Genomic DNA, 26,680 nt, shown 5'->3' on the forward strand with positions numbered 1-26,680 from the left:
GGTAGAACATCCTGTACCACACTTGCTTGTATGTCTTCCATACTTGTCCTTGTCCTCGTCATTCAATTTATAAATCATGCACACACGAACGTGTTTTTTTGTTCGTTTGTTTGTGATTCACTATGAATTCCGAACGGAACTTCTTACTCACCTTTCTTTTATTAAACAAATAAAAAAAATCGTATTAAGGGTGACTCGAAGGGTGCATACAAATGGATGTTTTATATTTTCCGTATGTGGAACATATATCGAAGAAACGAATAAATTTTGCATTGAATTAACATTTGAAAGAAATCGGAAATGTTTTCTTTGTACTAATATACGTACTCGATGCAGCGAAAGCACTGTATTACAACGATGTCATACAGAACACAGTTAACGGTTTACTGAAGTGACCTTAAGGCCAGTTCATACTCGCATAGATTTTTGCGATATATGCGACCATGAAGTGGCCTTAAGGCCAGTTCATACTCGCATAGATTTTTGCGATATATGCGACCATGAAGTGGCCTTAAGGCCAGTTCATACTCGCATAGAATTTTGCGATATATGCGACCATGAAGTGGCCTTAAGGCCAGTTCATACTCGCATAGAATTTTGCGATATATGCGACCATGAAGTGGCCTTAAGGCCAGTTCATACTCGCATAGAATTTTGCGATATATGCGACCATGAAGTGGCCTTAAAAGGCCAGTTCATACTCGCATAGATTTTTGCGATATATGCGACCATGAAGTGGCCTTAAAAGGCCAGTTCATACTCGCATAGATTTTTGCGATATATGCGACCATGAAGTGGCCTTAAAAGGCCAGTTCATACTCGCATAGATTTTTGCGATATATGCGACCATGAAGTGGCCTTAAAAGGCCAGTTCATACTCGCATAGATTTTTGCGATATATGCGACCATGAAGTGGCCTTAAAAGGCCAGTTCATACTCGCATAGATTTTTGCGATATATGCGACCATGAAGTGGCCTTAAAAGGCCAGTTCATACTCGCATAGATTTTTGCGATATATGCGACCATGAAGTGGCCTTAAAAGGCCAGTTCATACTCGCATAGATTTTTGCGATATATGCGACCATGAAGTGGCCTTAAGGCCAGTTCATACTCGCATAGATTTTTGCGATATATGCGACCATGAAGTGGCCTTAAGGCCAGTTCATACTCGCATAGATTTTTGCGATATATGCGACCATGAAGTGGCCTTAAGGCCAGTTCATACTCGCATAGATTTTTGCAATATATGCGACCATGAAGTGGCCTTAAGGCCAGTTCATACTCGCATAGATTTTTGCAATATATGCGACCATGAAGTGGCCTTAAACCCTTCTTCTCTGATTCGACGAATATTTCGCTCGAGTTAGAATTTCCTATTTCTCCCATAGGTGGACACAACCTTTTTCATGCATGTTGTGCTTTGCCGTTTTTCACCACGAACCGAAAACATCGATTAGCCATAGAATTTTCGAAAACATAAAGCAAATAACATTTCGAATGAGAAAAGTTCTATTTTCTTCCCACTGGGTAGAAAGTGTTGCATTTTTCTAACTATAAATGCCATTCTATTAGTCGTCAAAAACGTAGTTTTCTCATAGGCCATTGAGTGGAAAAAATTAGGCATATCACAACGGGCGCATGAAAAGTGTTTTTACCGCGAAGTACTAGATTTGCTTTGTCATAACTAGAAATCTAGTACTTCAAAGTTTAAGAAACGTTTTTGAACGTTTGAACATGTGAAATTTATTAAAAATAGAAAACGTTTCCAATGCCGGAGGTGCATGTAGTCTATATGTTCATCATTCATAAAACTTTGGGGCTGAACAAGCTTTCAGACAAACTATTCCGCTGTCACGAGTGAGAAGCGTGAATTTAACAGCGCACTTGAAGAAGTTCAAGCGTATAGTGATTTCTTGACCTTTGACGCTTCATCGACCGTTGTTTACATGAAATATCTGATATTTCGCATTGCCTGATCAAATTCATTTCGTGTATCACGACAAAGTTCTTTTACTATAGTGTATTGAGTCAGTGATTGTAATGGTGATACATAAGTGGGGAATGACTATTACTCTATGTTTGCACCAACACACGTTTATAGTCACATATAATACAGTTACATGAAGTACATAACTCGAACTGTACAACCACTCGGGCAAGCGCTCGTGTACGTACATGTCTCGTTATATGCTTCATGTAGCTGTAGCCTATTATTATTTCTATCTCTATCTCTGCTCAGGTTGACTTGGGAGGATTTGTGATGAGTCAAACGAACAGTAATGACTTTATGACCTTCTCGCCTTTAACGAATTTATAGTGGAAACCTTTGCAAAAGTTTCTACTTCTTTCTGTTTCTAAGTGAAATTTCATAAATTTCGTAATGCTTTTCAGTGCTGTCATTAAAATCAAATCTTAAAGAACTCGAGAAATGCGTGTTCTGCAAAGTTGAAGCTATGTTCTACCCCAAATTTAGTGGGTATATGTGGGGGAAAGTTAGAATACAGCCTTAACTTCTCGAGTTCTTTAAGATTTAATTTTGATGGCAACACTGACAAAATGTGACGTAATTTATGAATGATCCCTGACAGTGTGATCTTGAGCATTTATAGCGAAATAAACACACTCACCGCTAGGCAACCTTAAACATGAGAAATAGATCAACAAATACTCGGATTCTTTTTACAATCTCGCAATGTCACAGTTACGCTCCCCGTTACGTAAAGAAATATTCTCGAAATTGTAAAAGAACCTCTCTCGTTTCTATAACCAAATGATATGCCTATATGACACGGGTTTATTATGCAATCTATCGTTGACGTATCATATTTTCGATCTGATTAATATTTTTCTTTCGCAACGGTTCTGACAAAGCCGCATTTAAATGTCAAAGTCTCTGTGTTAGGGTGTAGTGTTCGAATGTATACCACAATTCATATTCTACTTACATTTTATTATGCAATTCGTTGCCCTTTTTTTTTATTATTTCGTTTTGTAACTAGACTTTTCATTTTTATTGTCTCTAGATACACCTAAACGTAATACAACCACACACATGTGTCATATCCCGCTGATTTTTTTTTTACCTTTGATTTTTATTTCGAAAAACATTTCCATCATTTGCGTTTCACTCCGTTCAAACTGAATCGCATACGCTCATATCAACCTCAATGTATTGTAAACGTTAATTCACAATTTATTACGCATCAACAGAACCTTACTCTGTAATATTATATTACCCACAGTGTAACACACAGACCTGCCAGCACCAGAGAGACGGAGACGAATTTTAATAATAAAAAAAAATTTAATATTTTCAAACATTTGCACGGAAGTTCAGCGTTTAGAATTCATTCCCCTCGTTCATTCCATAAATTTCAATTAAAAATTACCGAAAAAATATGAAAAGGGGAAAATCTGCTTTATCTGCATGCCAGTTACAAGTGGTGACCTTCATGGAGACATTGAATTTTCCAATTGTTTTGTTTGTTGGTTCAATTCAGACGCGGTAATTACTTCTTTAACCAGAAATTTATGGGTTTTACGGTTAGTCATAATACATTCAGCTTGGTATATTGACGACCGACTACAGTGTTCTCTTTTTCTAATTTGAAAAGACAGCCCTAGCTCAGTGAATCTTGATTTTGTCGATACAAGTAATGAAATGGGGCTGTTTTTCTGGATGTGACGATAGGTGCAACTCGAGGCACAGTCTAGGATCAAGATTGTATGTACATGAGGGGGATCCTCATCTTTTACAAACGTCACTTTTACGCACTAGGGCGGTAATATAAGAAAAGCCGTTTGCGTACTACTTTGATCGCAGAACTGGGAAAGTTAATCAAATTTCAGTCGGAGTTTGCTTCAGCTGAATTGTTCATACAAACAAAACTGACGTATACTGTTAAATCCATAGACCTCATAGCCAGTTTTGTTTGTATGAGTGAATTAGCTGAAAATCGGCTGAAGCAGACTTTAGCTGCAATTTGATTGCCTTTTCCTGCTTTTTTACCACCGAGTGACGAATGTTTACTAAGCACTAGATGTGTTGTCTATTGACAATACAGATCGTTTGCCTGAAATTTTGTTTTAACTGAATTGCATAATTGAATCACGACAACGAAAGGGATTTTTTTTAGCGAATGAGAGGTTTCAAGCACGAGCCGGAGGCGAGTTTCGGAATTGAATTCGCTAAAAAAGTCCTTTAGTATAAGTTAGGAACAACGTTTTGTTTATAGGGGACCGGAAATGACCGACGAAGTCGCGATATTTCAGCACTAGATAAACAAAGTCTTTTCAAACCTTCATTTGTCACACATATGCGACTTGGGTTGATTCTTCTAGAGATTCGAATTGCAATGTATCTACATTTGTTTGAAAAAACTTTCATTTGCTCACGCTCAAACATATGTGCAAACTTTGCTTTGATCCGCTCGATTGGGGGCTTTTGGTAAAGAAACCACTAACGAGTTAGCAAGTTTGGTGATAAATTGAAATTTCATTTCGACTATGATTCGCTAGACTTGTTCGTGTGCAAATTGGTATAGTGTTCTTTAAGCATTGTATTGAGTACCACTGTCACCATCGTCTGATGAGAAATGGTATTTTTGAACTGAATATTACTGCAAAACGTCGAAAGACGTATTAAACTTTCTCTCAGATCGAAACAGCGGTCGAATCTCTTATGAACAATTCTTACATCCTTTTCGAAACTTTCCGCCCTAATTTTGTCACATCTCATTTTATCAATTTTTTTTTTCAATTTCCTTCCAGACCAAGGGACAAGACAATCTAGGACACGACATTCCAGAACTACTACCAACTTCAAATGGTTTCATAGCGGTTCCCTTGCAAACCGAATTCGATCAGTCACATTCCATTCCACAGCCATCGGCAGTTGAAATGACACCATTACCGTCGGGCCCACGGATGGGCAGGAAAACATCATTTTTCATTGACACACTTATTGTACTTATCGGTGAGTTCAATTCTTTCTACCAAGATTTTTCTATTTTTGAAGCCGAGTATGTACCTCTGAGGGAAGCGAAGAAGTGACCGAAGTTATATGAGCGTACTGTCATTTTTACGCCTGAACGTACTAGATCAGCGAATTGAGTTTTTGTGCGCGAAAGCTCTAATCCATATAATGCCCGACATGTATACCAGGTCAATCTGAATCTAAAATGCAATTTTTAAAATTGTCAATTAACCTGAACCTGACCTATACCAATCCTGAAGCAATACATAAATTACTATGACAACTACACAGACAACGACATCGACATTTTGAGTTTGATCTTAAATTGTTGAAACACTTTTCGTATCACCAACTCAAAACTAATGTGGTAGAGTGTGTCTTCCAAAACTGAGATAACCCATTGCCACTTTCACAGATTACCTAATCTTAATATCCTCGGAGATATTCAAGCATTTACTCTCTGCATTACTCTAGTTCATCATACAGAAATCCATGTCAATAAAACAAACAATTGGTCAGCAAATCCGCACCACAGATCATCAAAATATTATCATGTTGCATCAACAATGTTGTAACAGCAAGCAACAAAAGAAATTATTTAGATTTGAGCTGTGAAAGTGTGGACATTTAATAACGACCTGACTATGCATTTTCAGTTGTCGTAATCATCGTTCGTAATTTATGTAAAATATTTATATTTGAAAGAAAATAGCCGCGCTGTAGGTTCTCGTGTGCCCGTGCGATGTTTATTATAGTTTTGCCCGACTAGAACCTTTTCGGGAACTAATTTATTTCACCTCCAGTGCGTTTCATGGTGTGAACAACTCGCAAACAACGAAAGAAATATTTTTAAAAAAAAATGGAAAAAGTTGGCCGAGGTGGCCGAGGTGGCCTAATCACCCTAAAACTATTTTTTTTCGTGGAGCCAATAGCTCTTAAGTTTTAATTGGAAAAATTCTATTTTTGACAGCGACTTCAATGAGGTGAATCGCTCCCAACTAGCGATAAAATTTGGTTTCGTTGAATCTGTTACTTCCTTTGTTTAAAGTATCGCCGAGTGTTTATTGAAATATTCAGAATGAACGACGGTCAACGCATGCCGAATGGCACTTGTTTCTTAAAAATTGTTACTTCCAACTTTCTTGACTCATCATCTGTCACACTGTGTCACGAAAAGCCTGGACTGGTCTTCCTCTGCGTTATCTACGAATTTAGCAATTGTGATATCTAAAGACGATGAGAAACAGTGTTCCCTTACAGCGAGTGTCTAATTTTATCACTGTTACATATGTAACACAACAAATCAATTAGCCCCGCTGTTCCTCGGCCGGGTCTGAACATAATACGGAAATTTGTTTATTGACAAAAAACGAGCATAACATTTTCTGATGCGCTTCGACCGTTTAATATTCATTTTTCAACAATGAAAATCTTTAACTGTTAATGGTGTTCGAGATAGAGTGAGAGTGTGGGCTCATAATGCACTTTAAGTGGTGCTCACACATTAGCTCGTGTTCAAGCAGCAATTACGGAATCGTGCAAAAGTTATTACATGATTCGACGGGCAAAATGATATTTTAATTCAACCAAAGAAACAACCTTCCTTCTGCGCTAACAATGCATGCATGCCGAGAGTGTCTTTCATTCATTTTCTTTTGTTATGATGGTTGATAGAACTGTGGCACAATTTGCGGTGTGTGTATAGTCATTCACTGGTGCAGCTGCTTTTGTTATTCGTTTAATATGAATTTATGGGATGACTTTAACTGAACAATGACGTAAACAACACAACCAAATGATAACAGATTTGACACTGCCGGCTCAAGCACTTCAAACAAGACGGGTTGCTGACTTCAAATGTTGTGTTCCGATAACATTGGGCGATATTACGTTCAATATCTGAACTTTTGTTGCATTGAATGGTGAACGATATCGATGAAGAATTATGTCAAGCAAGGCAATTCATGTTGAGACCGTACAATGACCGCTAATCTAAAGACTGAACCGAAAGCAGATTCTAGGATCGAAATGGCTCAATGGTTACGTACTAGCCTTCCACCAAACTGATCCGGGTTCGATTCCCATGTCAGACAATTCCAGATGGAATTTTTCTGGCGATTGGTAACGTCCTAACGTTCACACAAGCTTCATAATTTGGGTATTTGTAGTCTTGTTGGTACCTGCACCGATGTACACACTCAATGGTTCGCATGACGTAAATCAAATACGATTAATTTGAGTACATATGTCTAGCCTACATTTAGGCGAGATAAACGCCTCACTTTACGTGGAGTGTAGAGTACACTGTGTTGTTGCATAGTTCAAGGTGTGGTTTGGAAGAAACGTTAAACCGGTGGTCTAGACTGCGTTTCTTATTGACCGTTAAAAGTCTTACAGTTGCTAAAAAAGACAAACTACCTACAGTGGACGGTACTCTCATTCTTCATGTGTGCGATACGCTTCATATTCATCTTGACTTTCCAGTTTCACATAAAAATTGGAATCTAAGGAGTCTGGAGGATATGTCAGAATTGCACAAATATCAGAGGATCAGAACCGTAAGATCAATTCTTGGCTATAAACTCTGTACACTGAACAATTCGTCCTCACCCTTTACTTGCAGACTAATTACCAGTAATTGAGTTGTCAATGTACCATGCTCGATATGTACATACAGATCAACAACTCGTAGGCAACTTCTCTTTTAATTTTTGTATATCATCATGTGTAACGTGAACTGAATACATTCGAATCTAAGTTCAAATCAACCAAATTTGGGATTCGAAAATTTCTCCAACCACTAATTGTTTGACCCGATTGACCCTGAAATCAGAGTGGATTATATTCACTCTTGTCTAATCAGTCTCTATTAACGACTCTAATGAATCACTTAATATGCCCAAATTACGCGATGCACTTGAATTTGTCTGCCATCGAAAATATTTTTAGTTTTCGTTTTGTTCGTTTTCGTTCATTCATCATTGCCACAATTAGGAAAACTAATTGCTTAAGATAATGTAGCGAGACTCGTACGCACATTTTGATATCGAAACGAAATCATAAGAACTTTGTGTTGACTACCGAATTTCAGTTCGCTTTGCTCATCTAAGTCATCTAAGTCATTATGGTAGATTGAAGTTTTGATGTCAATGGCCCACACGAGTATCGGTCTATTTTGTTCTTATTTTTCGTCTCAATATTTTAAACATTAAGCACAATAGCAATCGTGTAATTATCGATCTCAGCAAATACTTGACAGAAATGTAAACGACGGAAATACGTACGACGAAAATAAGAACGACGAAAATAAGAACGACGAAAATACGTACGACGAAAATATGTTCGACGATAATACGTAAGACGATAATACTTACGACGATAATACGTACGACTGAAATACGTACGACTGAAATACGTACGACTGAAATACGTACGACTGAAATACGTACGACTGAAATACGTACGAAGATAATACGTACGACGGAAATACGTACGAAGGAAATACGTACGACGAAAATATGTTCGACGATAATACGTACGACGATAATACTTACGACAATATTACGTACGACTGAAATACGTACGACTGAAATACGTACGCCTGAAATACGTACGACGGAAATACGTACGACGATAATACGTACGACTGAAATACGTACGAAGGAAATACGTACGACGGAAATACGTACGACGGAAATACGTACGACGAAAATACGTACGAAGATAATACGTACGACGAAAATACGTACGACGAAAATACGTACGACTGAAATACGTACGACTGAAATACGTACGACGAAAATACGTACGACGAAAATACGTACGACGAAAATACGTTCGACGATAATACGTACAACGATAATACGTACGACGAAAATACGTACGACGAAATCCAACTAAATTGCCGATTCTATTAACGCAAAATTGCTCGTATGTTTTCAGCTTTAACAAACCTAAGATACCCTACCGCTTCACACTCTACCATTCGAACTTTAAGTGAAATAGTTTTGTGTTCTCATTTTCCACATCTATCATCTAAACTGTAACGGAGGGGTCCTATGCAATTAAATAAACCGCATCGACCGCACTTTAGTGCTTGTATAGAATTTTCTATTGCCGTTAATATGCAGGCACACACGTTGTTTACGTAAATTTCGGATAAGTTGTCACACCATATGTGATACGATGCTATTTCAGTGCCTTTTGTGACCGCACTATTTAATATGGTGGTGTCACTTACACCCGAAAAAAATAATTTGTTTTTTGGTCTCTCTGTAAAATGGTATCCGATTGCAGTGCTCTCGGTGTCGTGCACACATAATTGCTCTATGTCATTCTCATTTTCATATTCTATATTTTACTGTTCTCCCCATTCGACACGAGTCTATGATCTTTTTACCGCAGCGCTACAGAGATGTTCTTCAACTTCCACTTCTAAATTTAACGTGCCATTAAATGGTAACCTTTTGGGTCATGGTTGAGATAATAGAAAACATTCTTTTTCGTTCCTCTCTTCTCTTATTGTATATAAAATCAAACATTACAAGTAGCAACTATATTGGGTGACTTATACAACACAGGCAACATGTGTAACCAATTTATTTTTTATTGTGGCACAGAGAAAGATTTAGTTGACCCGAGAGAATTGTTGGTTAGTAGATCATTTGACTTATCAACGATTCGACAGCGAAATGAAATCGAAACGGAAAAAATATGTTTTGGAATTGTGGTCGTCAGATTTGTCTACATAGACACACGAATCATTTTCCACAAGCAAAGCCAATACACCTCGCACTTTGCAAGGACCAGTACCCGAAATTGTGACAAATTATTACATTAATCGATGCGAAAAACATTTGTTTTACGACTTCTGTCATCTAGCGCTAGCAGAACTCTCGGAAGAACTAGAACAAGAGAAGCCCTAGTTTGTATCTCGGCACCCGCATATCGTAGAAAATCCAATTTGGTGTCAAAATCAAGGTATTGGAGCCAAATGAAAAATTCATTTGAAAAATAAAATTTTCGTCAGCTGGTTGAGCGAGCCTGCCAGGTCAAATTTTCGAAATTTCAACTTGTCACGCATGTACAAACCCACCGACGATTATTTCATTTTTCAATTTCATTCTTCATTTGGCTCACACACCATGATTTTAACACCAATTTGGACTTTCTACGATGTGCCGTTGCCGAGGTATACAAAAGGGCTTCTATCGTTCTAGTCCTTATAGCGCTAGATAACAAAAGTCGAAGAACAAATGTCAAGTGTCAAACCGTAGCCTTATAAGAGAATCAATTTGCTGCGTGGCTCTGATCTACAACCATTTTCGATGCTGTAGTACAACTAGGGCTTATTTGCCGGCATAATTGTTTATGTAGAACCGTACTGACTGAACCAGTAAGGTGATTACTCTCTGTATACATTTCGTTTTGAAACATTCAGAACTTGCGGTTGGTGGGTTTCCACATGCCACAGTAAGCAAAGCTCCCGAAACAAATCAAAAATGAACTCGGATGGAACGTGGTACTAACGAAAATGCTTCAATTAGAGAGGTTGGTCTGACCAGAACAGTAGATAAAGTTCTCTGCGTCCAAAATACTAACAGATCGGCGGCTCCACTTGTAACTTTTAGTTCTAATGGTGGATGGATAGCTGCAGTTGCCTTACTAAAATCTGTTACTTCACTTGCGTACTCCAAGGATAAGTTCCCTTATTTCATCATATTCTATCACTTCGACTGTGTCCTCCATGAAATGAGGGGTGACCTTTAACATTTCAGTGCAGAATAGCGACCAAAACCTTCTAACATTGTCTTTGGTTAGGTAAAGTTCAGAAAAATGATCTTGCCCCTCATGGGAAGTTCAGAAAAATGCTCCCCCATTGGAAAAACCAAAGACGGCGCCTCTGCACTTCAATATTTTTATCTTATATTTCGCTAGCCGTTTCTATTAAGTTAAATTTAATGTAAGACGACGATAACTCATCAAACAACTACCTTTCGTAAGTCAACACTTTGTTTCGATGATTCTCAACTTGTATCGCCATGTAATTCAGTCCATACCACGCACGGTTCGCATCAAATGCCAAACAATAAATTACATTATCGTCTCCGAGTGGCATTCAGTAAGGTTGGCTGAAATAAATGTTTCCGATCCTAACGTAACGACTCCGATTAATTCAGTCAATTAATATTGGACAATGTTGTCGTGTGTTGTGATATCAAAATGTTATTCGTTCTTTATTGTGACCCCATGACTTCGGGCCGCCCAAAGTCCGTTTATCGTTTGTTTAGCATAAACGAACAATTGGACTACAATACCAAAATGCAAGGCCGAATAGATGGGGAAACCAGTTTCGAAAACGTTTTCCATAAATCTTTTCTTTAATACGATTACGCATCGGAACTGGTACACCATTAAGTGTAATAAATTAAGAAGGAAAAAACTTACAAATTAATGCATTTAACAAAACAGAGAATTTCATAATGTGCAGCAAGATATTTATTCCATTACAATGAGAGAACCACATGTAATCGGTTGATAAATATACGCTTCTCCAATAAAATGATAGCTTAGCCATTTATCGCAATGACGGCAGATCGATTGTGGAGACTCGTACCATATGTAGTGTTCCCAGAGAGACGGTGCTTATCGTTTCCCTGGTAACACTGCATATGGTCGAAGAAATGATAATTTAAGACAGAATATGAATGAAATCTGGCACCTATAGGAGAGATAGTAGAACCAATTTTGTACGCAATTCTCTCGCATTCTGTCATTCACATGTTCATTCTATCTCGCAACAGGCGTTACAAACTTAACATTTCTCTGACCACTATTGAATGCTACATATCAGAGAAATCATGAGCGGTGTCTCTCGGAGAGGCCCTGTTTATCATTTCTCAGAGAAATTCTCTCTGAGTGTTACTCGTCAAGAATTACCAGATAGAAATTTTGAATATTCAAGCTTAGTGTACACCTCGTTGAAGCGAAAAAATGACAGAACGCTTATACACCTTCTGTCATTCTATCGCTTCGCTCAGAGTTATATACTGGGTTTTACTAACGAATAAAATTGTCGACTAATGTGTGTTGTTAAAAAGAACTTGCACTGGTCACTGGATCTTGCATTTAAAACAAACATATTTGTTACCTCAAGGATCCGATCTGTTAAAGGCAGAGAAGTAATGAATGATGACTTTGCTTCCTGCGTGGCTGAAGCTTAAGCAACGGCGTATCTGATATTGTTTCACTGGTTGAACACAAAACCAACGAAACAAAGGGATTTTGATAAATTATGACATGCCATGTTATTGGTATTGTTGGCAAGGTGCAACCGGAATTTTGTAATTTTGCAACTCTCTCAGGTTGTGCTCTTTCGTTAGAGGCCTATGGGCCTATCCTATAGACCGATGCAAAGAGAGCTATTTTCCTAAATATGTATGCGTGTCGGCCGGTGTACGTCAAAAAGAATATGAGTGTGTCTTATTCTTTCCAATTGCATTAAATTTAAAAAATACCATACAGCAACAATATTAAAATAGAGAGACTGAGCGAATCCTCTCTTTGCATTGATCTATTTTACCTAAACCTCAGATCCAATAATTCTCTTAAGTGTCACGAGTTGTTGAACATCGCTTCAAATCAAATTGGATTAATTCTCTCTCCAAAAGCTTAAGCCGAAAACACACCAGATATTTAGCGTTGCTTTACATCGACAATTATACTGATCTTTTCCATCGTTTGACGTATGTCATTACAATGGAAAACGCATCATATTAAATTGTTGATCTAGGCACGTCAAAATTGCTCGTGTATTTTTGGCCATAAATTTATTGAACGATAACTGCTTGCACGTGAACTTCAAGAATGTTCGACCAACGCTTGAAAATTTTTCTTTCAAGAAAATATAGAAAATCGAAAAAATTTCCAGAAAATTTACGAAAAATGCAATCTTAACTTCCATCCAGCAAAGCCGTAAGATCCCTCGAAGTACGAGTCCAACCAAAGGGCTTCGAATCGTTACCACACACACCATGATTTCGACTCCAATTACGCCTATTTTTCATTTTTATTTATAAAAATTTCAATAAATCAATGACTCAATTAATCCAGTGTACTTGCAACAAAATTTGAATTAAAAAAAAAAATGAGAGGAAACAAGAGCACAGCATTGAGTTTTCCCGTTTTTTTTTAACGATCACAGACAGATTAGCATTGATAGACGCGTTCTTAAACACACAAGCTGTTAATTAGGAATGGTTGAGTCCATTAAAAAATGTAAAACGAAAAAAATTCAGTTCAACATGGGCATAAATAAATGAAAGAGAAAAATGGAACTTGTTAAATGGTTTGAACAGAGTTTCTGTGACCGGAGCGCACGAATATGTTATTTCAACATACACAATATAATGCAACTTTTACGTTGCATGCGACACAAATATTCATATCAACCTAATGCATTTAAAGCATTTTACGCGAAGAGGAAGAGGTTTTGAATTAATTAAGTCTGCAGTGAAATATGGTCGTTGTACTGCACACACAATATTAACGTGATTCTGCAATTTGAATGTGGAACGAAAAATTCTTCTCATTTAGAGTTTAATTGATAGGCCAAGCAGACAGCCCATTTGTAAATTGATAAACGTGTAAATGTCTAATGAAAAATGTAAACTTAATTAGAGCGAAGCGAGTGAAACGGATTTACCGGTGACCTTGCTTGAAAGAAGTTTATTTGACTGTCACGATTGAGCTATCGAACGAACTAATGTCTTTCGATGTACGACAAGCTCTGTGTAATGTGATTCTTTAAGAGGAAAATTCATGTTTAAAAAATTGAAGTACAAGATTTGAAATCAACCGATTAAAAGCACTTTGATCGATGGAAGTAATAGATCCGATAATAATACTGGTCAAATGCTTGCCGGCTGTAACAAGGTTAAGAAACCGCTGTAATGCGTAAATCCTGGTGGAATATTTCTATATTTTGAATGTAATTTTAACCAAAAGATTGCGAATCCAACAGCCAATCACTGCTCTTCAACCGAATCTTTATCATTGAATTGAGTGCTGTCTACGCCACCAAGATCTTATTTATTATGAGAACTTCGCTTGTGCGAAGACGCGAAGAGAAGTGAGAGGTGGAGATATGGTCAATAACACTTTAGTCTTCTGGAACAATAAAGTGCCGTGGGTGGACTTACAGTTCTCTAGCTTTCTGATGAAAAAAAAAAAACAAAGGCGCTGGTATCTCCCAGACAATTTATTATCGGTTCACGCATCATTGCAACATACCCACCAACTGTTGTTACCAATGTTTAGAAAATTCCATTTTTCTGTTCTGGAAAACTGTATTCTCATTTTCGAGTAAAGACCTACCGTACAGCAAACAGATTTAATGTTGAGGGTTTTGGAAAGGTCGTAAAGCATTTTACACTCTTCAAACACATTCCTTCGATTTAACACACCATACTGCCTCAACGTCTGTGTTTATAAACGTTTCCATTTGTATTCAAAGTCCTTTTGTGCTTCTTAACATTTTGTTTGTTATTTTTCCGCTGTACAGTTTCTTCCGTGTACCAATTTGTGTTTGAAGAATCTGTGCCTTATGCTGATGATACCATAAAACAAAATGATAATCTAAACATCGTGCCGACATTGTGTGCGCATACAGTTTTATACGTAATATTTGGAAGCAGTTTAATCTTTTTACGATCCATTTCAATTATCCATAAAGAATCTGTGCGTTTGTTTGAGAGAATGATGTAACACTTGTTTCAATTATACCAGTGGGTACACTTACTGCCATGCCATAGATTTTCCAAATTTCTTTAAATAATTTCAACTTCAAACATTATTAAACGTCGATCATTCTACGCAAACGATTTTTGAGTTTGAGTACAGATCTTGTTAGAAAATTTGTGGCCTACATAATTCGCAACATATCTGTCAAATCATCAGGACATTTTGGTCCTCTCGACCAAACCTTGAGGGATGCGCTCTCATTTAATGTGGTTCCTTCTAAAGTTTTATGCCACCGAGTGATAAATGTTTACAGTATGTGTATTGTCACACTTCGCCTACAGCCTCGAGTGACAATCTACCCATCTAGTGCCCAAAGCATTTATCATCGAGGCGCATAATAGTACCAAGACAGGTTAGACAGCAGTGCTGAAAAACTTCATTTCCAGTCGAGGCACGAAAAACGTTTTGTGCATCGGACAACTGAAATAGACAAAACACATCAACTTACTTGAAAATGTACACAATCTCCTTTCACGCACAATAAATCGTGAAGAAAAGAATTTTTTTCCCGCACGATAAATCGGGAACCACTGACACTTCTCAACGAAAAATCATGGCAAAAAATCCAACCAAAGTTTCACTTTTTGTCACTGAGTTGAGAAAACGAATATTTCTCGACTCAGTGACAATTAGTAAAACTTCTTTTGCTTTATATCAGGAAAACGTTCCATACAATGACTGATCAATATCCCAGTTATTCCGTCGCCAATATTCACATTGCCATGCAAAATTTAGTGACAAAAACAACTTGTTGCGTAAATTATTATATTTACTAACTGCGCTGAATTGAGTCATTACTTTACTGGCATGAACGATTAAACTCATTTTCCGTTGGCTTAGTCAGTAAAATAACTTGGAACTTGGTATTTTGCCTCATGTGACGCCGGCACCTGGCAAAATAATTAGCTCCGAGGCGAAGCCGAGTTCAATAAACGGGCAAAAACAAGACTTTTCATTTTGATCCGTAGTTATGTAATGGATTTTTCTTTACTAGGGAGGGAAAATGGACTTTCCGTCCCCAGGGAAAAGTCTTTCCCTCCTTCGTAAAGGAAAACGTCATACTACACTCGGTAAATAATTTGATATTTCCTATCACGATGAGTAAAAGTACTTTGGGCTTAAGCCCTCGGACACTTTTACTCATCTGTAAACGAAATATCAAATTCCTTCCCTTGTATAGTAATATACCATAACATGCTTTTGAGCTTAACGTCCCTATGGGTTGTAATAAGCCACTTTCCCTAGGTAAAACGAAAGTGTGTGAAAGTGTTAAACAATGAGACATAATCTGCTAATAGGACACTTCGCCCGCAAAGTGATCTATTGTGTCTTTTCTATTTCTCGCATACAGTGTCGTTGCTCCGCAAACATAGCCAAAGTGTAATAATCGCCTACATTTACTGTAATGTAATAGCACCTCAAAATACATGAAATGATTCACACTGAGCGATGACCCTACTAATTACATTCCAAGTTGTATGTCATCCCAAAAATTCCAATTCAACTGACACTAATTGACAGACGTTTTTTGCCATTCGACAGAGACATGTTTTTATGTAAATAACTTCAACACTTTTACCCCTAAAATGCAATTATAAAGTAAATGTTGTAACCTAACCAGCAATTACGACACAATGAGCTAATGTTTAAGTGAGAAAGAAAAATATCGAAAATGGAAGGGATTGCAGGTAGAATGACCGGATAATAATATTTACGACAGTTTTATTGCATAGGTCGGTATGTTGAATTTAATGTGCATATCGGAGGCAATATTAGTTAGTTAGTTAGGCAAGATTACGAAAGGACGTAATTACTTAACCGATTTCAAAAATTATTTCTGATTTTTTTAGCCTCATATAGTCAATCTGACAGATATGGTCGAAAAATTCATTGTTAACGAGTACCACTGGCGCACTGGAATGTGAAGCAACCTAAAAAAAAGTTTTACAATTTCAAAATGAGCCCAAATCCTGAGCATCCTTGGCTCAAATCAGTGGAAAAATGTTTTTCAGAAGTCCATTTAGAGGTTTGATATTTTAAATAAATGGCTCGTCATGGCACATTGAACTACTTAGCGCTAGATTATTATTGGGTTTATTTTGGTAAAGAAATTTTTCTGGTTTTACTCAAGTTACAGCCATGGGGTGTCCTAGCCGAAATTTTGCGCTTTTTCGAATATATCTTGATCAGATTGACTTTACTTGAGGCTTAAAAATCACAAATCTTTCAAGGAAATCGGATAAGTAAATTCAGAGATGTAGTAGTTATAGGCCTTTTATAGCTGGCAAATGACACCCATTTCCTCAAGTCTGGCTCCAATCGCCTTTAATTCGCGTACAGTCTTGTCAAATTCAAGTAGATTAGCTTTCATGTCGACCTTTCCATCGTATTTCATAGTGAGCGAACTTCTTGCGTAGTAGCAGCTGACCGGCTATACATTTGCGTTCAAAAATCGATTCCAACGTTTCATAAATTTCTTTCGCTGTTATTTTATCCTTGATGTATTCGACCTGACTGTTTGCGATATGGGAAATGAAAAGTGCTTTGCATCGCTTTTCTTCCTCGATTTATTGTCGATATTGCCGATCGGTGGCTTGAAGAGTAATAATCTCCAGATCGTCCATTACATAATCTGTCAGACCTTTCTGTTCCAGAACTTAATTAGTCAGGAAACGGCAAAACATTTTTTATATTTTTAATCGATGCAGCTCATAATTTTAAACGAAAAATTGTTCTACGACATGTCTCAAAATTGTATAGTTTTTTTAAAAAAGCTCATAAAGTGGCTAAATTGCTGCCCACCCGATGCACTTTTTTGACATTTTCCTGACATATAATTTTTAATCGGTAGACATCATAACTAAAAAATTGTTCTACAGCAGTACTCGAAAACTTAACGATTTTTTTTAGAAAACAAATTAAAGATGATGAAGATTTAAAAAGATATTGGACCTTTTCATCATCATCTAAAAAAAACGCTACATTTTCAAGACATGCAGTAGAACAATTTTTTGCTCAGAATGATAAGTAGAATCGAATAAAAATAGAAAAAAAAATTGTTTCCTGACTAATTCCTCTAGATTAGCTCTAGATTTGCGAGTAGAACGACCTCGATGCAAAACTCTGTCATCAATATTTCTTGTACAGGATCAAGCATGGCATATTTGGTATCGTTGTAAAGCTGGGACTCACATGAGCAACACATTGATATGAAATAATCCTACCAGAAAGGTATAGAAGCGGCCAAAAGTTTGCCGAGGGTAGCCTAAAAGTACAATTTCTGAAAATGTAACAGAGAACTTCGATTCAAAAATATTTGTATATGCTATTCGAAAGGGCTTGCAAAACTAGTCTGGGATTACCATTAAGAGGCATCCTCAGTTCCTTCGTAAGGGAGATGGAGATATCAGTCTTTCAATATGGTGAAATTTTGACTTTCAGCTGCTATTGCTCTATGAATAAAATGTCGAGAGCAATAATTTTGTGGTGATCACAGTTTGCCATTGAATTGTCAAGCATCAAGTAGCCTGTGATCCAGCCTATATATACCATGTACAATGCGTCAATAAATCATAATATTCCCGGCCTTGGCCGAAGACACATCTACTGAGTTTCATTAGTAGATTGACTGTAGTTAGAATATCGTATATGGTCGAGAATAGCTCCCATAATTTTTACACTGTAAGTCTTAGAATTTGTCCCTCTATCAATTACAATGTCAGTCTTAAGTCCTCAGTGTTTCACAAGCTCTGGCTGACGCTGATGCTGGTTCTCAGGAACAGCTCAGTGGATTTTGCTAAAACTTGTTTACTTTAATAGGACTTCCCTCACTCAACTCACTTATGAAAAACCCGGGATGTTCACTTACACTTTTATTTAAAGTTCGTTCAGCCTCACAGTGAATTAATTTAGCTCACTAAGTACTAAGTGTTCACTAGCGAGCAAAGTGTTCACTAGCGAGCTAAGTGTTCACTAGCGAGCTAAGTGTTCACTAGCGAGCTAAGTGTTCACTAGCTAGCAAAGTGTTCACTAGCGAGCAAAGTGTTCACTAGCGAGCAAAGTGTTCACTAGCGAGCAAAGTGTTCACTAGCGAGCAAAGTGTTCACTAGCGAGCAAAGTGTTCACTAGCGAGCAAAGTGTTCACTAGCGAGCAAAGTGTTCACTAGCGAGCAAAGTGTTCACTAGCGAGCAAAGTGTTCACTAGTGAGCAAAGTGTTCACTAGCGAGCAAAGTATTCATTAGCGAGCTAAGTGTTCACTAGCGAGCAAAGTGTTCACTAGCGAGCAAAGTGTTCACTAGCGAGCAAAGTGTTCACTAGCGAGCAAAGTGTTCACTAGCGAGCAAAGTGTTCACTAGCGAGCAAAGTGTTCACTAGCGAGCAAAGTGTTCACTAGTGAACTAAGTAAATTTCAGTATTTTCAACTAACTCCCGTCTACGCAAATTCTATAAAATTACGTCTAGATTTATGCAGCCAATGCTATAAAATAGTTATAAGGGAACTGCATTCATTGTACAGTTAACAATTATAATGAGCATTTTTTCCAAAACAAACAAAAATCAAAATTTGTCTAAAATGCCAACCAACGAACATTTCCACTCAACATTTTACGACTTGTTTTATTTTCGAATAAATGTATCCATAAACATTAAGATACCCGAAACACTAAAAACATAAATGGAAAAACTATTTTTCGATTATTCGTTTTCTATTGCAATGTTCGAATACTTAAAAGACTAATAAATAAATTAGAAGAAAAAACTCGGAGTTTTGTATTTATACATTAATAATATACAACTTGTTGGCGGCACCATGATGAACTCTTTCTTTTTTTTCGTTATACTTCTTATCACATCGGAATGTTTAAAATGCATTTTAGCATTTTACCATCGCTTTCCGATGTCATTTAAATAAATACAAAAATAAAAATAAAAATAAAAATTCTACTACCTGGGAACGCCAATTAAGCTCGAGCATTTTCTTGCCGGACATTTTTACCTTTTTTTATTGCTATGTGAATTTCACATTGTGAAACCCTTGAATACACTTTTGGAATTCAGTTTGCATTAACATCAATGATAATACGATGCTGGACATGAATATTTGTGCATTACTGAACTCTGGGGCAAATGCTGGAAATGGTACTTCTTGTGAGAAATTTGACGGTAAACACACAAGAAATACCATTTCCATCATTTATATCATTGCCAAGTTATCATGGCCCTACGTTAGTGAAGGATTTGGCTGAAATTATCAGGGTATGTTAAGGACGTAATTCTAAGAAACTAATTTGAAGGAATTTTTAAAAAAGCTTATAATTTCGGAGTTATGAGCGTGTTAAGCTATTGAGCTATGGAACCTATAACTCGGAAAATATGGCAGATAGAAAGTTCGTTTAAAAGACAAATTTATAGAGTTTCAGATTTCATTCGACACGTGTTTCATGGTTTTCCTAAAAAGTCGTCTATTTGGGAGCTATGAGCGTTTTAAGTGCGAGCTATGTCAGCCATAACTCGGAAAATACTGCGGATAGAAAGTTCGTGTAAAAGACAAAGTTATAGAGTTTTAGATTCTAGTCGATGCGTGTTTCATGGTTTTCCTAAAAAGTCTTCTATTTGGGAGCTATGAGCGTTTTAAGTGCGAACTATGTCATCCATAACTCGGAAAATACGGCAGGTGGAAACTTTGTGTAAAAGACAAAGTTATAGAGTTTTAGATTCTAGTCGATGCGTGTTTCATGGTTTCCCTAAAAAGTCGCTTATTTTGGAGATATGGGCGTTTTAAGTGCGAGCTATGTCAGCCATAACTCGGAAAATACGGCAGGTGGAAACTTCGTGTAAAAGACAAAGTTATAGAGTTTTACATTCTAGTCGACACGTGTTTCATGGTTTTCTTAAAAAGTCGCTTATTTGGGAGCTATGAGCGTTTTAAGTGCCTCAAATTTTCGATTTTGGTCAAATTTTCGATATTCGTGAATTTTTCGATTTTAGACTTTTCGATTTTCATCAAATTTTAGAATTCCGTAAAATTTTCGATTTTCGTCAAATGAAAGCTGGAAGGTTGAGATCAAAGAGAAAGTTATACAGTTTTCTAAGAAGAATATTTTCGTTCAAACTGCATAGTATAATTGTCTATTATCTTCGACCCAATTCTAAAAAATCACAACTTACAAAGGAGCTGATATCGCCCAAAACCGCACTTGCAGTGGAGGTGTGACGCAAGTCCTGTTATCCACTTACAAAAGAACTGATATCGGTGTAGGTGACGCTTACAGATTCTACACGCAAAAAGATATGCGTAACAAATGGCAGCTGATGAGCAAAGTACGCGAAAGTTTTATCAACAAAAATCTTACAGTGAACGACATCTCAAATGTCTCACTGTCAAATTTTTCTGAGAATTTTATTGTGTCATTGCAAATTCACAATGACATTCTCTGAAAAAAATGACAGTGAGACATTTGAGATGTCGTTCACTGTACCAGAAAAATTTTAGGGAGAAAATGATAATAAAAAAGTTTGCGTCACAAGTGGCAGATGTTGAGGAAGGAAAATTTTTATAATTGTGAAATATATTCCTTTAAAGAATGGAATTCAAACGGAAGAAAGCCTAATCATCTGCCACTTTTTGACGCAAACTTTTTTTGTTATAATTTTCTTCCTAAAATTTTTCTGGTAAGATTTTTGTTGATAAAACTTTCGCGTACTTTGCTCATCAGCTGCATATCTTTTTGCGTGTAAGCGTCACCTACACCGATATCAGTTCTTTTGTAAGTGGATAACAGGACTTGCGTCACACCTCCACTGCAAGTGGTTTTGGGCGATAAGGTATTTCATTCAAAAACTTCAGGTGTAAAGTTTCCGACCCGTGCTGTGAAGTTAACTTTACCTCACGTTGCGTCTTATTCAATGAACAAAATCGAATAATTACCGAATCCAATCATCGTGTAACGTCAGTAATAAGTGCGATAAAACTACTTGCAAATTCTTTATCGGACTAGTGCGATAAAGTACGTTCATATGACATTACACACAGGCGGCGTAAGTCACAAATATCAACACTGAATTGCATAAATAACTATTACGCACAAATGACAGTACTCAGTAAATGAAAACAAGGTTCATCTCTGTACCCACAATTAACTTCGGACTAGGACAACTATCAAACTATCAACATAGAAAACCCCCGACAAGATCTCGTTCGCTTCATCTATTCACTGATTTGTACTGCTTCTTAACCGTTCTGTAATCATTAGCGATTAGCGATATTAAGCACATCTTTAAGCAGATAAAATCGTATGTCACATTATCGCACTGCAAACGTAATGAAGCGAAAATTGTGATCTCTCATGAAAATTCTTCTAATCAAAACTAATTTCCATTTCGAATTCCGAATTTAACGTAAATTAACCAATTAATCTTTAAACTCATAGCAAACGTCTACAAGCATCGACAGTACAGTATTTTTGCAAAAAAAAATTGTTTCACCAGTATTACCATTCAAACGACAATCGTTCATCAAGTCTATGATATGTTCGAATGATTTTATAGCGACAATTATCATTTTATGTGCCCACTTTTTCTTAGTAGATACCTACATGCGGCCATGTGTTCACTTATCAATTTTACAGAGGTTTGAACAGCTGACCTGGCTTTGTATGTGTTCATTTTTGCTATCGACAAGTGTCGGTTCATAACTAATACACTGAGACAAGTGCCTATTATCATCAAATCCAATCATATTAGTTCGGGTTGTTTGGGAACACAGATTTTATTTAGTTGTAAGGCCAGCGAAAAAAGCATGGAAACATTTTTTACGACTTTTTTTACAATTTTCTGGTATAAAATAGGTGTTCGTTCAGCGAGGGAAGAAAATAGGAAATTTCAACAAAAGCAAAGTTTTGAGACCAGAAAAGGTACAGTCAGAGGCAGTGAATTTTCAGCATTAATTTTCTTCAGCTGTTTTTCAGCTGATCCACACATACAATCAAAACTGGTTTTCCTTGTTCATACGGTTGAACCTGCTACACGTACGTGCGTGGTAGTGGTAAACCCCTATAAAGACGTATAAACAGTTTTGATGGTTTGTGTGGATCAGCTGAAAAACAGCTGAACGAAATTAATGCTGAAAATTCATTGCCTCTAACTGTACGGAGGTGGAATTTCGTATTTTATTCCAGAGGTGAACACTACGTTTTTTATAGGTGTGAGATTTGATTAACCGTTATTTTTGATAAAACAAAATCATCAATTTGTTACACAAAAATTCTCAAAGCAAAAACAAAAGTGACAGTTCGGGAGATAAAATGACTATTTTCGCCCCTTTCACACCAATAGGGGAGAAAATATCCATTTTTTCCTCCAATATGTCATCAGACGAATCGTCAAGTGAAAGAAATAAGGTCAATCACATCGCACATAAGAGAAGTATTTTACTCACTCCACCACCGTAAAATGAGTCATTATTTCATTGACCTAATTGTTAAATAGTTATCTGTTACCATTGGGAAAAAATTTGGAAATTTCATTTCGATGGTGTTGTTTGTGGCCAGAGTGTATAGCGAGTCATCCGATAAAATGAAATTATCTACTTTTTCCCGATGTTAACACAACATTTTTCACAACAAAGACATCTGAAGTTTCAGCTGAGGTGAGAAAATGACTATTTTCTCGCCTGCGCTGCGTTGTGATAACTCATTTTCAGGGAGCTTAGTGAGTAAACTAACTTACGTCCTTGTTCGGAACTTTACATGGTGCCTACAGGTCTCGCAGGCAATGAAGAACGTAATCTTCTACTTCTGTCTTCCTTTGACACTTAGGGCTTTTACGTGCGGGTGCGTGTAATAGTAATAATTCTCACCTTCGGGTCGAACATCAAACTTCACATAGCACAGTGTACTTCTCTATCTGGCCTAAAGCTATTCCGCCTTAACTTTCATTTTATCATGAACATGACCTTTTGACGACCTTAAGCTGCAAGTCACGTTTCAGTAACAAATCTCGGGACAAGACGACACGTAATGTTAGTTACACGATTACTGCACAAAGAGTTAGAAACCATCGTCGATAAAAATCGTAGTGGGGTGGGCTAAGAATTGTCGAATTTAGTTTCATATTTTACCTGTCAGAAGTAGTTGAGAAAATGGGTGAAAGGTGGGTGGTACCTTAAGCATGATACCTTAGGAAACCGTTCTATCGAAAAGGAATTAATTCGGAAAATGCGATTGGCAAATGATTGAAAACGTGAGTATCAAATTAATGATTTCACTCAACTATAATAATGACGTAAACGCTTCGCTTTATACCCAATACCATCAGCTGTATATCGTTACATTATAAATGATTATAAGATTTAGCAAAAAATTTGAATTTTAATTTTTTGTCATTCAGTGATCATCAGACCGGTTTCAGAACATGTTTCTTGTGTGATAGAATGAAGCTAATTTCAGTTTGACTAAATGGTGACGGAGTAACGTTCTCCGATTTTCTATTTTCGTTCATGTTCACAGTACTCGCTGTGATAAAATATTTCCGCATCAGAGTACTGCCGGCTGTGTCAATCATGAAAAATTGATTTGCGGTGATAACAGTTTTCTGGTTCGATTATCCAGTCATCACTTTTAACTCATTAACTGATATATTGTGCGGGTGCGAAAAATGAGTCAGTTAAACTGTGTGATGCTGATTGCAATGGCTCGTAAATAAATCGAAAATGATTAGGAAATTACGTCGGTCAAAGTTTGTAAAGCTCAAATTCTATGGATGTGAGTCAAAGTTCAGATTTTTCCTTTTAATACGGTTCGTCATGCTGTAAGGAGTTCACGTTTGTTCGCCTGCAATAACTTGAGTAAATCATACACTCACCTCAAAATAATTGGCAAGAAAATCATGTTTTGGCTACAACATGTTACTCTAGGGTGTTTCTCGGATGCAGTTGGTTCTCTTACCCTCGTACATCTCTCGGATATCAAAAACAAACATTTTCCGCACATTCTTCAGGGTATATGAAGGCAGTTGTTACGATGGGACTATTTTGGATTTATAGGGCTTTGGCTCATATGGATGGCGTTTGTAGCTGCAGTATATGTAAGAGAACCGACTGCATTTGACAAACAGCCGTATGTTACACACAAACATTCTGTGTACATTGTGCCCGTTGTGTCACCCGACTCGTGCGCTCGTAAGCAGTAAATCCCAGTATTACGGGAATCATATGTATGTAGTGCCCGGAACAGGTCAGTTTTGACCTGCCCTGAACCTGCTATGAGAAATCTTGATTAAAATCAGATCAGGTTTAAGTTGAACCTCAATTAACCTGAACCACAAATTCAGGTGAGGTTCAGGTTAGCAAATTTTCAGGTTGACATGAACCTGCCGTGACCTGAACCAGACGTAAGAAAACCTGATCCAAATGAGGTCAGGTTCAAACTGAACCTATAATCGTAGATTCAGGTGTAGGTAAAGATCAGGTTCAAGTAAAGGTCAGGCTTAGGTAAAGTTTAGGCCCAGGTAAAGTTTTGGTTAAGGTAAAGATCAGTTTCAGATAAAGATCAGTTTCAGGTAAGGTTCAGGCTTAGGTAAAGATCAGGTTCAAGTAAAGGGCAGGCTTAGGTAAAGTTTTGGTTCAGGTAAAGTTTAGGCTCAGGTAAAGTTTTGGTTAAGGTAAAGATCAGTTTCAGATAAAGATCACTTTCAGGTAAGGTTCAGGCTTAGGTAAAGATCAGGTTCAAGTAAAGGGCATGCTTAGGTAAAGTTTTGGTTCAGGTAAAGTTTAGGCTCAGGTAAAGTTTTGGTTAAGGTAAAGATCAGTTTCAGGTAAATATCAGTTTCAGATAAAGATCAGTTTCAGGTAAAGATCAGTTTCAGGTAAAGGTCAGGCTTAGGTAAAGGTCAGGCTTAGGTAAAGATCAGGTTCAGATAAAGATCAGGTTAAAGTAAAGGTCAGGTTCAGGTAAAGATCAGGTTCAAGTAATAAATCAGGTCTACCAGAACCTAATCGAAGCCTTACATATGAATGTTGTGGAACTAAGAGAAAGAGAGAGCGAGTTGAATATTGCTAAGTATTTTGAAGTGATTGAGCGATTGAACAGACGATTTCCTGCAAACCAATGAAAAAACCACCAACCCTCACCAAGCCCTCCCAGTGACTCCCTGCATTACCAGATTAAGTTGTCCGGACAACATTACAAACTAAATATTCAGTTACACTAATCGAACCATCTCTGTTGCCTTGCAGTTGCATTGTGGCTGATACTCATCGAAGTTGGAATATTTCCCCACGTGCAGCGAGGATTCTACTGTGACGATCGATCCATTGCATTCAAATTCACCGGTGACACAATATCAACGGCTGTCATCATAAGCAGTATTTTCGTGCCATTCTTCCTCATATGGCTGAACGAGGCGATTTTCTACAAACCAGAATCGATAAAGTGTACGCGCTTGAAACGAACGCTGACCGAAGCGCTCTTCTGGTTCAAGCAGTACAGCATCGGCATGGTGATCCATTTCATCATCATTGACGGATTGAAGGTAAGCGAAAGAAAATGGGACAAATTTGAGAGCAATGGAAGTGATGCGAGGTATTGTTTGCTCTAGGTGTTGGTGGGTGAGCTGAGACCACATTTCTTGGATACATGTCAGCCGGATGCGTTTTTTAATTGCTCGGGAAGGTTTGTTTGATTGGGGCACGTTTGCTCTGATGCAAGATGTAACTGTTCCTTCATTTCAGTGAGTTCATCACCGAATACACCTGCACCAACACAGTCGACAAGCAATTTTTCGTCAGAGACAGTTCCAAGTCATTTCCATCCGGCCATTCGTCAATCAGTTTCTTCGAAGCAATTTTCATGATATGGTAACGCAACCGACTTTCTCATCTATAGAAACCCGTTAACACCCGTTC

At 37.3% G+C, this 26,680-nt stretch overlaps 1 protein-coding gene across 5 annotated transcripts in view; it reads left to right on the plus strand.

Moving 5' to 3' along the window:
• The window catches only part of LOC119083873 (phospholipid phosphatase homolog 1.2 homolog), a 43,168-nt gene that overhangs the window by 14,410 nt on the left and 2,078 nt on the right, over nucleotides 1-26,680 (plus strand). For 4 of the 5 annotated variants that reach the window (XM_037193682.1, XM_037193683.1, XM_037193684.1 and 1 more), the window contains 4 exons: nucleotides 4,772-4,976; nucleotides 26,012-26,307; nucleotides 26,374-26,447; nucleotides 26,507-26,632. In XM_037193682.1, the coding sequence (XP_037049577.1) occupies nucleotides 4,772-4,976; nucleotides 26,012-26,307; nucleotides 26,374-26,447; nucleotides 26,507-26,632 (701 nt within the window). Of the gene's footprint in view, nucleotides 1-4,771; nucleotides 4,977-24,346; nucleotides 24,540-26,011; nucleotides 26,308-26,373; nucleotides 26,448-26,506; nucleotides 26,633-26,680 lie in introns of those variants that run through there. The other variant, XM_037193686.1, reaches the window with a different exon arrangement.

The sequence above is a fragment of the Bradysia coprophila genome, unplaced genomic scaffold, assembly GCF_014529535.1.
Source record: "Bradysia coprophila strain Holo2 unplaced genomic scaffold, BU_Bcop_v1 contig_70, whole genome shotgun sequence".
Classification (NCBI taxonomy): Eukaryota; Metazoa; Arthropoda; class Insecta; order Diptera; family Sciaridae; genus Bradysia; species Bradysia coprophila.